Source organism: Agelaius tricolor, unplaced genomic scaffold (assembly GCF_023055355.1).
Source record: "Agelaius tricolor isolate 1412-34295 unplaced genomic scaffold, bAgeTri1.0.p SCAF_6, whole genome shotgun sequence".
Taxonomy (NCBI): domain Eukaryota; kingdom Metazoa; phylum Chordata; class Aves; order Passeriformes; family Icteridae; genus Agelaius; species Agelaius tricolor.
In genome coordinates, this window is record NW_027269266.1 from 28649283 (window position 1) to 28662525 (window position 13243).

At 37.2% G+C, this 13243-nt stretch overlaps 1 protein-coding gene across 11 annotated transcripts in view; it reads left to right on the forward strand.

Annotated features, from left to right (window-relative positions):
• The window catches only part of HDAC9 (histone deacetylase 9), a 455819-nt gene that overhangs the window by 313354 nt on the left and 129222 nt on the right, over positions 1 to 13243 (forward strand). For all 11 annotated transcript variants that reach the window (XM_071429136.1, XM_071429143.1, XM_071429142.1 and 8 more), the window contains 2 exons: positions 2101 to 2234; positions 9902 to 10022. In XM_071429136.1, the coding sequence (XP_071285237.1) occupies positions 2101 to 2234; positions 9902 to 10022 (255 nt within the window). The remainder of the gene's footprint in view (positions 1 to 2100; positions 2235 to 9901; positions 10023 to 13243) is intronic.

Consider the following 13243-nt stretch of genomic DNA (forward strand, 5'->3'; position numbering starts at 1 on the left):
GGTATGTGAGCATGCACTTTTTTGTGTGCATACTTCCAAGTAACTCACAAGACCTGATGATAGAGCAGTGAGGAACTGCAGAGAAAGGAAATTATTAACTGCTTTGACAATGCCAGCAGATATTTTAAGCTGCATTAGCTTATTAGCTCCAGGTTTTCACTGTTTTTTTTCTTTCTTTAAAAGAAAACAGAACAAGAAAGTAAATTAAAAAATGTATTGCTAATGAACCATTATGTTTGCTAGATAATAATTTTGCATAAATTTAGTCATACTGCAATTAGGTATTATATTTGCATTCTTCTTACCCTTAACATAAGTGTATTCTCATTTTGGCTTAAATACCAAGATCCCAAAGGATCAGTTCTGAAGTGCATGAGCTAAGAAATATGGCAGCATAAATATTTCTAGAGCAGCATAACTTCTGGCTGGTTTCTAACTGAATTATCTCAGAAACTTAACTTTGAATCGCTCATGTTGTACACAGGCTCTCGTTCAGAAAAGCTTTTAAAGACTTTATTGATGTTCAATACCCATTAGAGAACTTTCCTAAATAAAGGTGGTGTTGAGAATTTTGTTAAATCTGGACTTTAATTTTGTATTCAGTAGCAGGTGAATACAATTTTCCCAGAACTGTGTTGGCATCCCTAGTAATGGTGGCACATAAGATGTTTTGAATGCCAAGTATGGCAGCTTGGAGAACTAGTTAATTTGAGTCCCTTTCAACTGTAAGGGAAAGAAAAAAGCCAAATATTTCCCAAATGAAAATGGTCCACATAGGGGTAAGGAAAATAATTTTTGTTCCAGACATGTCTAGGAGAAATGCAAAGAACAAGTAAGTACAGAAAATAATTTTTCAGTGTTTCAGGCTTGGTTTGAAAGCCTTGAAAATTGAATTTAGCTTGAGACTACTCACTAAAATTTCTCTTTTGCTCTCAATACACAGCTACAGAGCAATGTGATATTGATAGCTATTTTTTTGTATAGAGCTGCTCTGTCCTTGCATAAATGACCATAGAAAATTCAAAAGGTACCTTGCACTTGCAGTCAAACAACAAGATTTGATCCTAATTGAATAGTGGGTGGAACTTATCTTTTTAATGAAAAAGGACTCTGGCTGTCACTGTTTCGACTCTGAAACATTCATTTGATATGCTTTGAGAGCTGGAATTAATATAGTATTAGTTAAGCAGTAAAACTGCAGAGTGCCATTGCCATTTTGTAATTTATTTTAAAGGTTTCTCTAAATTATATTTTTTACACTTCTATGCATAACATTTTCTTGTTGTATATAGGTTAACAGCTTTAACTAACTTTACCCACTAGAGAAAGAAAAAACAAGTGATTCAGTAGGGAGACTTTTTTTTCTAGCCATAAAATCTTTCAAAAGACATCACCCAATTACCCTTCTTCTTTAGAGTTAATTGCATTTATTAATATAATTTCTTGAGAAATAATCTTTGCTTTATTGTGTCACAAGATTCACCTCATAAATCAAAATTCAGAGTCTCACCAAGGAAAAAGAAATTTAGGTCCAGAGAAGGGCAACAAATCTGGTGAAGGGTCTAGGAAGTGACTCCTGTAAGGAGCATCTGAGTGAGCTGTGGGTGTTTAACCTGGAGAAAAAGAGGCTCGGAGGAGATCCTACTGCTCTCTACAACTGCCTGAAAGGATGCTGTGGCCAGGTGGGGATTGGTCTCTTTTCCCAGACAAATAGGAACAGGACACGAGAACATGGCCTCAGGCTGTGTCAGGGGTGGTTCAGGTTCAGGTTGGACATTAGGAAGAATTTATAGCCAGGAAGGTTGTCAGACATGGGAATGGGCTTCCCAGGGAGGTGGTGGAGTCACCATCCTGGGAGATTTTCAAGAAACAACTGTTTATGGCGCTCAGTGGTCTGGCCTAGTTGACAAGGTGGAGATAGGCCAAAGATTGGACCCAATGATCTTGGAGGTCTTTTCCAACCTAAATGATTCAGAGGGATTTTCACCTTACTGTAATTGTCAAATAAAATCCAGTTTTGCTAAAGCATGCATGACAGGGAACAGTATAACTTGCATTTGTTTCATTTGTTTCTGATTTTGTGCTGTCTTTGTGCTGAAGGTGTTGTATATGACAGTCTGATGCTGAAGCACCAGTGCATGTGTGGGAATTATGCCAATCACCCTGAACACGCTGGAAGAATCCAAAGCATCTGGTCAAGGCTGCAAGAAACTGGGTTGCTAAACAAGTGTGAGGTAATTAAAAATTAAGACCAGATACCTGACTTGCTAAAGTAAATAGCAAATTTATTAACTCCTAAACCTGTCTTACTTCTGTAATAAGAGAGCAATTTGTTTTAGGAATTATTTGGTCTTAACTGATAATATAAAAATAATGCATTACAGGAAAACACACTTCACAATCAGAAAATAAAGAATTTACACAGTGTTATGCATTCACAGGCATCAGAATATAAAACCCTGACATGATTATTCCTCACCTTTATAAAGGAATGTAGACAAGCAGTAGTCAAACAGTGAGTGCAGTCCTCCCAACAGCATGGTTCTTAACTTTTTCAAGGAACTAAGGATTTTACTTCTGTAGCACAGAACATTTTTTAAAATATAGTTTTTATCACTCTGTAAGCATATTGCATCTTGTCTTTTTTCAGACTTTAAAGTCTATTTTCATAGTATGGTCCTTTACCTGGTATACAACAGTCCCATGTGAAGCCCCAAGACATTCAAGAACAATCTGATAGGCAATAGCAAATTTGTAACTTTTTTCTGCTGCAATTTCCCTCAAAAAATTGCATATTAAACCATGCTTCAATCAAATATGGTCTGTGAGGATCATATATCATTTGGGTTAGTTAAAAGTAGCTTTTTCTTACCATTCCCTGCTTCCTGTGAGTTGTGAAGCACTGCCAATTTCAGAAGCCTGTGGCAATTGCAGGAGTTTACTGCACTGCAGCACAAGTTAACAAAGTTCAGCAAAAATTTGCTAGTGTTGTGCAGGATCCCAAAATTGCCATGGCTCTCATGTTCTGTTTAATTGGTTTTCTTTATATCCACATACTTTTACAAACCCAAAGGACCTGGTTCAATAGATCCCTTTGAATAACTATTAGTGACTGTCCCCAAAGATTTTCCTCTGGGTAGCTCAGTGTCCTGGTCAGTGAGATATTGCAAGCACTGTAAATGGATTTGTTGTATACGCTCATCTAACTAGATGGCAGCACTCTAACAGGCTAATTCTTTTTTTTAACTTAGATAATTTTTTTGATGTTCAAGAAAACTTTCAGCAAGGCCCTTAAGGCCACCTATCACGAGTGGTTTCACTGGGGAATCACATACTTCAAGATTAAGTTAAACATGCAGCTGAGTGCTTTACTAAAATAAAGCCTGGTTATCTTCTTGATTCAGGACTCCATAGAGAAAAGACAAAACCGGGAAAATAAGTAAAATGCGGAGTACTGCTTTCTTCACTAACAAACAGCTGTTGCTGAACAGTAAATTTTGTGGCTCTGTAAAAGGTGTAAAATGAAAAAGTGGTATGTGTTAGTTTGAGATGCATGCAGTGTAAGAATTTCCTAGATGATTTAAAGTTTCCTCTTGCAATTCCAAAATTTCAAAACCTGAAACACAGCTTATTAGGTCTTGCATAATCAAGTGAGGGGGGAGAGAGGAAAAAAGTCACTTCATGTTGAACTGCATTCAGCTAATTTTGACCCCAACTGTGTGCTTTGAAATTAGGCTGAAATTTGAAATGAGCTGTCAAAATGTAAACCCTGATGATAAAATTAAGGAGTCTCAGTGTGAAGGTGGTGCATAGATCTGGTGTTTATGTAGATCCTCTTACGTAGCTAGAGACAGAATTATATTTGATGATGCAATCTGTGCTTTGTTTCACTAAATTATCTAGCATGTGCCTGACATCAAACCAGTGCTTAAAACTGCTCACTTTCCAAAACAAGAAAGGGTACAATAATACACTTAGCTGGTGCTCTGTTTGTACAGAAAATCATTCAGCTGAATAGACACTTTGTGTCACTAAAGGAGTCGTTATTGGATTATCCAAGATATAAAAAGCCACCATCAAGCTGCTTTCTGGAATATACCACACCAAGAGTACATAGTGAAAGGATCATGGGCACCTGCACTGTCACTTCTGCTGAATTCTGAATGCCTCCTCATAGACACTACCATTTCTTGATATAATTTCTCAGCATAAATTCCCACAGTTTTTGTCAGGAGTGGGAGATCACTGGTCAGGTTTTGCTGCATGCATTATCTCATACACCAAGTCTAAAGGGCAGGTTAACAACGGCAACCGCAGCAGCCACTTGGGAAATCCTCTGCACTTAATGGTGAGCTCTTTTTTCTCTCTAACTAAAACAGTAGTCCCACAGGAGGGCTGCAGTCCCACTCTTTGTCTGATAAGGAGTTTTAGCATCAAAACTAAAGTTCAGTCAGAGGTAGCTCAGTTTTTTTACCTTGCACTGTATGTATCCTTGGGCACAGGTTTGTTTAGGGGGCCCTCCCTCTTTTCAAGATCTAACAAGAAACCCGTATGAAAATTAACAACTTGTATCTCTATGACCCTTGTTATCTATAGCAGGGAGCTTTATGTGGTTCCTAAATCCTTTATGTGGATTTAGTCCTCTCAGACAGCTCAGGTCTTTGGCAATAGAGAGATGACTGGCTGAGTGTTCAGAACTAACTTGGCATAGGATGATGAAAGTCATACAGACTAAGGCTAACACCATGCTTGCTGCACTTCATAGATTAATTTAGGTTGACTAATCTAAGCCTAATGTATTGCCTTTATATACACCTGCACATATTACTCATGCTGACCCCAAATTATTTTAAAAATGCAAATTGGCAAAATCATAACATAGTTTGAATGGGGTACACAAGCTGAGCATCTGCTACAAAATAAAATGTGTCTGAGTCTTTTCTCTACCCCTGCAGCCAACTGGCATGGAAAGCCATGTTCATACTACCAGGAATGCTTCCTGGCTCGTGCCAGTGACCAAACCATGTCTGGGAGTTGTTTGGGAGAGTGCTAGCTGCTGCTCAGCCAAAACAGTATGAAGGACCACTTTAGCAATTTAATAGTACAGATGATTGTGTTACTCTGCCTGGGAATGTTTCCTGGCACTGCTTAGTTTACTGTTGCAGACACAGCCAGGAGGGCTTGCTTTTCCAGACTGTATTTTGTATTTCTAGCCATAGATACTTGTGCTCTAGAATTATTCAAACAACAGTTTGGAGGACTTTTGCTAAACCAAAAAATTAGTTTTAGCTTTCAGATTATTTTTTAAATAATTTCCTACTCCCAAACAGATAGATTAATTCCTCCATTGGATTCCTCAAGACAAGGGAAAAAATACATTAGACCATTGCCCATTGCCAGTCACAGAGAACCAGATTTGAGAGACCAGTCCCTGACTGAGCTCAGGGCAGGAGAGTGGAGTAATTCACACACATCCACATCCACACACACATCCACAGTGAACTTTTTTATAGTCCTGGTATGTATGTATTGGAAAAACAAAATTAATACACAATTTTTTTTTGCATTAGTTTCTAAGTTTCTATGTTTGCTGAAATGCCTGTTTGGTGTTTGTTAAAGGCTGAGTTATCAAATGCAGACAGGGGCAGCTAAAAGATGCAAAGATGGGTATAAAAACCTCCATAATGATTTTTTTTAACAATTTTCCCTTGGTAAACAGCAATGCCTAGCTGCCCTACCTTTGGGACAATAAAAGGACTGAATTGTGTTTTGGTAGGGGTGTCTACTTTCCACTTGTTTTAGGGAGAGGAAGTATTCAAATATCTCCTTTGGGGCTGTAATTTATACACACATGACTGACATTAGGCTACAGTGATCAGCACACTTTCAGAAGACAAAAGAAAATGTAGCCATGGTCCTGCTTTGTGGCCCCACCTTTACTTCCTGTAGGGACTGTAGTCCAGCAACACTTCTCAGCCTAGAATTTGTTCTAAATTTTGGTTGTTTTCTGGATTAGAGAGGCATCTTACACCTCCTGCTGTCCACATCTCATCAACTGAAGGGGAGAGAAGGAAAGAATTTAAAGTTGAGTCTGCCAGATCACATAAACTGAAACATTTGAAAAATTCCACTCTTTGAACCTCAATTTGCCACTAAAGCTAAAATAATGCAGGAAAAGTTAGTCTTTTTTAAAGAGCAACAATATTTAGAGTGTTTAACATGTTCTAAATCATTCTAAATCTTAAGAGTGTTAGGCACTAGATGGCCAAAACATGTGAAGAGAATAAATGTATCTCTATGTGGGTGCATGTGTGTCAGAGGCATGCTTGAAATTCCCACATGGTGGATGTTGGAAGCCATGTGAGTATTCTGACTGGCACAGGACGTGTTATCTGAGAGTTGTTTTGAAAATAAGAGAAAAATTCACAACTATGAGAAATCTCAGGAAGGCAGGAAAAGATCTGGAGACCTTGTTTGCAAACTTGATAGCCTAAGGGAATTTCATACAAAAAGCTGTAATACAGACAATGGACACATTGCACAAAGAGACCCAAGTGAAAAATATCCTTAATCTTTGTAACAATTCATGTTAGTTTAGCAGAAAGAAACAGCCAGCATCACCTTTGGCCTTTTGAATCTCTGTCTGTGCATGAGTTTATTCTGCTGATAGTCCAACCAAAATCTTCAGGTTAATAGAGGTTGTCTGCGTGAAAATTTAATGGTCTCTTTTAAAAAGACGACCAGACTTTGACCTTAATTTCTGTGAAAGGTGAAAACATTTTCCTGTTGCAAGAACAATGGATTTCTAGTTCTAGACTGATTTTTCAAAGCATTCAGGTGTAAGTGTTTTGCTCTCCTGAGATATATAAATGTTTCTGTTGATGAAGGAACCACATATGTCAGAGGACAAAGCCAACACACAAATTGCCATACACATTAGAAAAGGATAACCTGCCTTCTACTAAGGATGTAGTAGATGGGTGGATGTATTGTTCAAATTCTCTGTAATGAAAAAAATACTGTTCATCTGTTTTCCCATGCTATTGCTCCTTTTTTGTTGGCTTTATGCCAATTTCTGGCTACATTTTATAATTTTGATACTACCATGAAAATTAAGAAAATTAGAAAAACACTTCCAAATAAAAAAGAAATACATGACTAAAAGTGTAGGTGTGAAGTTATACAAATGCATATGTTCTGTTTTCTGATAACTCATGCTAGTGAGAGCCAAAAGTGATCACTTTGCATAACTGAAGTTACATGAGAAACTCTGGCAACAGACTTAGCACAAAAACTTGTGTAGATTTGCTAAATCCTGACATCATTGTGTGAGAACTATTCTTAGAAATTATTACAGGTGATTTTTAATGCACTTTTTTTCCTCTGTGGAGACCCTTATGTTGAGGTTGATATGCAGAGATACTGCAAAGATGGGGTGAAAGGAACACAAAATGAGAAGATGGGAATGCAGAAACAGCACAGACACGTGCATTGTTTACCCTTTCCTCCTGCTATCTACAGTGTAAATGTCCTTGCTGATGCTAGAGCTGGAGTAGCCATGGAGAAAGAGCAGCTCTGGGCTCTGCCAGCCCAGGTGATAGTTCCCCTCCAAGGACCTCTCTGGGGGGAGCTGCCTGGAATGGGGTGTCCTTCTCAGTGCTACTTGATTTCTGCACCAAACTGGTTTCTGCATAACCTGTTTCTACCCTAGAGAATTTGACTGGTGATACTGGGTAGAAGGTAGGTTGTTGGCAAAACATTTCGGGAGACCACTTCCAGACCAGCTATTGCAGAGCACCCATTATAAAAATAATTGGCTGTGTGGTTTGTTATAGTTAAAGGGATACGGCATTCCATTTAACAACACTTAAAAAAACCCAGACAATTAACTGTCTTAAACATGTCTGAGAGTTTTTGTGTACCTTGTAGAAAATATGTGACCAGAGAGTAAGTATTTTGCTCAAGGTTCTTTGGCATGACCTTCATAAAATTCCTCTTTATTTTTCTTATACATTTTTTTTTATCTGTCTTAAAAGCCAGACTCCCTTCCCAGATTTGCCATGGAGAATTGGGTATATACATTTTAAAGCAGCTTGTTAGAAACATGGACCTTAATGAGAATGGATGAAGGAATAAATGTTACCAGTCACCTCACTTGTGAAGAAAAATATTTTATCTGACCCAGAAGAACCATTACAGAGTTTACTGACTCCATGAAGTAACATAATGTGCTGATTTTGATTGTGCAACTGCGTGTTAAAAGGATGTGAGTGCACTGCTACAAATTCTCATGTGAGACTGGGAGAGGCTTGAAGAAATTACAGATGAAAAAGGGTTTATTAAGTCATTTAGTTCTTGGATCATTCCCTAAAATGTTCTTTCCACTGCTGTGTCTAGTCAAGTTTTAAACACTGAGAGAAATAGGGCTTCCACCATTTCCCTGAGGGGGAGCTTGTTCCACAGTCATCTAGCTCTAACTCAAAGGATATTTTTCCTGATTAGTCAGAAAAAATTCCCACTGCTTAACTCAAGATAAATTGTGCATGGTTCTTCTGACCCCCCATCGCCCAGGCATGTCCTCTTTTCTGTAGTGCACATTCTCTTTAATATTCATAATATTGCTTTCCTCTCCTAGTGCAGAGGTTGGTGCTTTCCAATGTGTATGACAAGGTGTTGGACACAATAAGAATTTAACCTCCAAGAAAACTAGAACTAAATGCATTTCTGCAACAGGCAAATCAGTCTAGTTGAAAATAGGGTAATCTATTTAGATAAGTGCTCTACCTGTATATTTTTACACCTTGAGAGTCAGACAGACCCAGTCTAAGCTCTGAGAGAGTTTGCCTTCAGTGTTCATAAGGACCAGGTCTGCAAACAGGGTCCAAGACCTTAAAATCAAGATGTATTCTCTTTACTTTATCCAATATCAACAGGAAAGATGATCTTGGGTCCAGGACTTTGTTGACAGTGCTGTTTATTATGCCCAATCCTGAACAAAATCTGATTCATGTTGCTGTATTTTCAAAGGCTGTGCAGCACTAGCACAAGAAGATAAATAAATATTTTTATGATATGCTGTAACTCCAAATGCACACAAGGAATAGATATGCCAAATAAGAAAATGTTAGTTTTATCTTTCCTTTCCTATCTTTCTTCCTTCCTAAACTGATTTGTCGAAAGATGTCTCAGATTTTTACATCTTGTTTTGGGGCAAGTACAGGCTGGAGACCCAGTCAAAAAGACAAACTTCACTTACAAAAATGTAAGAAAGCAAGTGAGTCATCATGTGTAACAGCAAAAATATTAATCACATGTGATCACAAATGTGTGTATATTGATATTGATCAGACATTAAAAATTTAGAAACATACACAAATATGTTACTAAAGCATTTAAAGTTTAATTTTCTTTTTCTCCCCGTCTCTCCTCACTGTGATCATGTTCCTCCTAGCAGCATAAATCACAAGTACTAGTAATGGTGCAAAACACATTAATCCTCATTCCAAACACATCTGCAGCTTACAGGTGTGAATAATATTTTGCTCTCTAAATCAGGTTTTTTTTCTAGCCAGATTTCTTACTTTAAAAATATTTCATCTTTTGGTTTGTATCTCTTAATATATTATGTAGAAAAGAGTCAGAATCTTTTCTTTTCTTTTAAGTGAAACCCAGTATTAAGATAACTCTCCTAAGGCTAAAGTGAAGCATTTTGTGATAAAGCACACACGCATTTGTTTTTCATATAGCATTACTTTAATAAACAAATCAGTGTCACATTCCTGCATGACGCAATTTCAACCCATTATTAATCATACTAAATGTTATTTCGGACCTTTACTTTTCTTTTTTCTCCCTAAATATTGTCAGTGGAATATTGTAGGCCTCTGCTGTTTTCTTTCAGCGAATTCGAGGTCGAAAAGCCAGTCTGGAGGAAATACAGCTGGTTCACTCTGAACATCATTCACTGCTGTATGGCACCAGCCCACTGAACAGACAGAAGCTGGACCCCAGGAAACTCCTAGGTCTGTACAGGCCTCTCTATTCTACTGAGAACAGCACATTCCAGCACTGTCATTAGTCATAGCTGGTGTCAGTTTAAAACACTTGGCAAGCAGTGTGACAAAAATTCACTTTTTCCAAATGCATTGCTATGTGCAAGGAGAATGTTACAATGGAAGCCAAATATAGATTAGCAAAATACACCGGCTGGAAAGCAATGATACGAGTTTCTCCTCATTTGCTTCAAAAATCATCAGTGTTAACCTTTTACTGTAACTTGTTCTCCATTGGAGGTCAGTGGCAAATTTGAACACAGCTGTTTTTCTACCTCCTTGTATTCTTTGATTTGAAATTAGGAATTTAAGATACACTTGCTTGTCAGAATTGTTTGTTTGCTGTTCTCATTTGCTTTATTTCAACTATTTCAGCCACCCTGTCTGCAGATACTATGCCTAAGCTTTGCTAATAAGTGAACTTAATTTTAATCCCTTCTCACTATGCAGGATATGCTACCTTTCTGAACAACACGGGGGAAAATACATTAACATATTAAATGCTCCTATGGTTGTACAGAATAGCAGAAAACTGACAGGTTTTTTCATGTAAAATATCTTCATGTGCAGCCGATGCTCAGTGTATGTCTTTAGTAACACACAAGTAGGGTTAAAATGAGCTCTTCCATTAGTGTAACATGAAATAAGTCTACTTGTCAGAAACACACAAAAAACTAGTGCATGAAAATCCATGAGTGAAATCCTGCCCTTTATGTCCCAGCACGCTGGATGCAACACTCTAATTCTCAGTTATTTTTATAACACTTCTTCTAAGATGTGAAGCTTTTCCTAAATGTAATCAAATCTAACCCAAACAAAAATAACATTAGCCATCAAAAGAAATTGCTGCCACAATTCTAGTAATACATTGCAGTTATTTTGCTTTGGAAATTTATGCTGTTTCTTCTGTAAGGCAGACTGCTGCTTCAGGAAGTCCTAAGATCATAATGTTATATAAGTTTATACATTTTCTTAGCCAAGGCAACATCAAAACTGAAAAATATTTACAGTATAATAGATTCTCAGGAGCTTGAATTTCTAAGTAGGAAATCCTCTTTAAAAAAAACAGCGCTTCCAAGCAAAAGTTCTAGATTCCTGCAATTCCAATTAAATTAAATTTCCGATTAAATTAGAAACATTTTTCTTTGATTTCATCAACATTGTTAAATTGTTCTTTTTTGATACACTCAAGCATTTCATTTCAATAATTTTGTTGGCTTTAATTACTTTTAATTTTTCTTTTACATTATTTAATATAGTATACATTGATACAAAATATTATTCCAATTTTGGATCTCAGTGGTTGAGCAGCCTCTGGGATGCAGCGTGCAGTTGCAGGTACAAGGTTAAGAAGGAATGGACCTGACTTATATGTCTGCTGATCTACTCAGAATGCAGAAAGCTTTGTTTATCCAATCTCAGAAAATAATTTCTTGGCCCACAGTTTCTTACTGGACATGCTGGACATGTTTTCCCTTTTTTATTGGACCCTTAGTCCAAAACATTTACTCTCTAAGTTTATATCAAGATTACACTCTTAGAACATATTCTGAGTGTATCCTTGGCTCACTGCCCTTTTCTCTCTCCGTTTCTAGGATATTTTCTTGTTGCATCTCACATGGCCTTTTACCAAGACAAAAGCCAATAAAACACCCTTCCCACATGCTTTTGCATGTGCCTGTTTTCTGGCTGGAAGCTCTAATCATTTGGGCTTCCAGACTCTTGGACAAAGGAACCTAATTGTCTCTTTCTTACACTTTTTCCAAAATGCAGTCCTGATTTTGGTGTCTCCATTTCAGTTGAGGTTGAACCTAACCAATCCTGACATTAAAATTAACATCTTTGTATATTACAGAAATTCAATATACATGTAGGGAAAAATATCTAAAGAAAATGTTTCTTATAAAGATATCATGAATAACAACATTGTCTCAGAAAAGATTTCTATTTAAATGAAAGTGTATATTTTTTTCTACAGAAATAGTTCCATCAAATGATGGCTTTGCACCCTAATGAAAAGTAGGACCTAACCTCCCTTTCTTTACTCCTCTACCCATCCAAAAAGACAGAAGCACCATTTGCTCACTACTTATGCTCCAGAAAACGTTTGTGTTTCCTGTTCCTCATTGAAGGAGTGCATCTGCCTTCTCTGAAGCTCTTTTTCTTTTTCTTTTGAAAGTGAGCTTTTACTCATCATTTTTCCTCAGTTTATCAGACTCTAAGCCCTCAGTCATCAATCGCCCAATCAGCTTCCTTGACTTCTGTAGGGGCCTGACCTCAGTCAGTGATGGGTGTCCCAGGACCTAATTTGACAAACTAGCTTCTATGCCTTTGTGCATTGATATTTTAGAATACAAATCTTGGAACATTTCTAGTTCTATCAGTACAAAATTGTACTGAATTTAAAGTGCTGGTGACTACAAACTTTGCCCTAGCACAAAGTCAAAAAAATTTGACTATTTAGACTTTGTCTTCTATCTTGCTTAAATATCTCAATATCTTCTGGGACCTCAACTTCAAATATCATGGGAAATTCTCACTCCAATTCATTTTTAGAGTAGCCTTTTGCTATTGATTTTCATTTCTGGCAGGCTGTTGCGAGCTTTCCTTTTTTGTGAGGCTAGCTAAGCAATGGTCTTACTTTCTCTTAGTCCAACATTTCTCCACTGTTCTTTTCATTAAATCTCAATGTTTTTCTTGTTCTTCAGAGTTTGGCAACTACTATTTTTAAGCAATCATGCAATAAGAAGTCAGCATTCCAGCAAGCTTTTTGATACACTGAAAATGCTTCCATGCTTGTTTTCTCCAGTGTTAGTACTATCTTCTGATTGATTTCAGTGTCCTTCCTCACCATCTGCTTTTCTCTTTTTACTTTATGTTTATTGTTTTTAATAGTGTTTACCATGCACAATGTGCCTGGCTGCAGGGAGATAAATGAGAATTCATCTGTTGTCTCTTATGTCCCAACTCTGCCATGGAATTTCAGAAAAAATGTCTAGTCATTCAATAATCTAAAAATTCCTTCTTTTATCTCAAATTACATCCTATGTTTCCATTAATGTCTTCTGTCACTTTAACAGCACTAATTTTTTTAGTTATCTGCTTGTGACTTTTTCATCTTCCCCATAGTAAAAAGTGAAAAATTGGTCCCTGGATCTGCTTAGCAAGATCTGGAAACTCCAACTTGCACC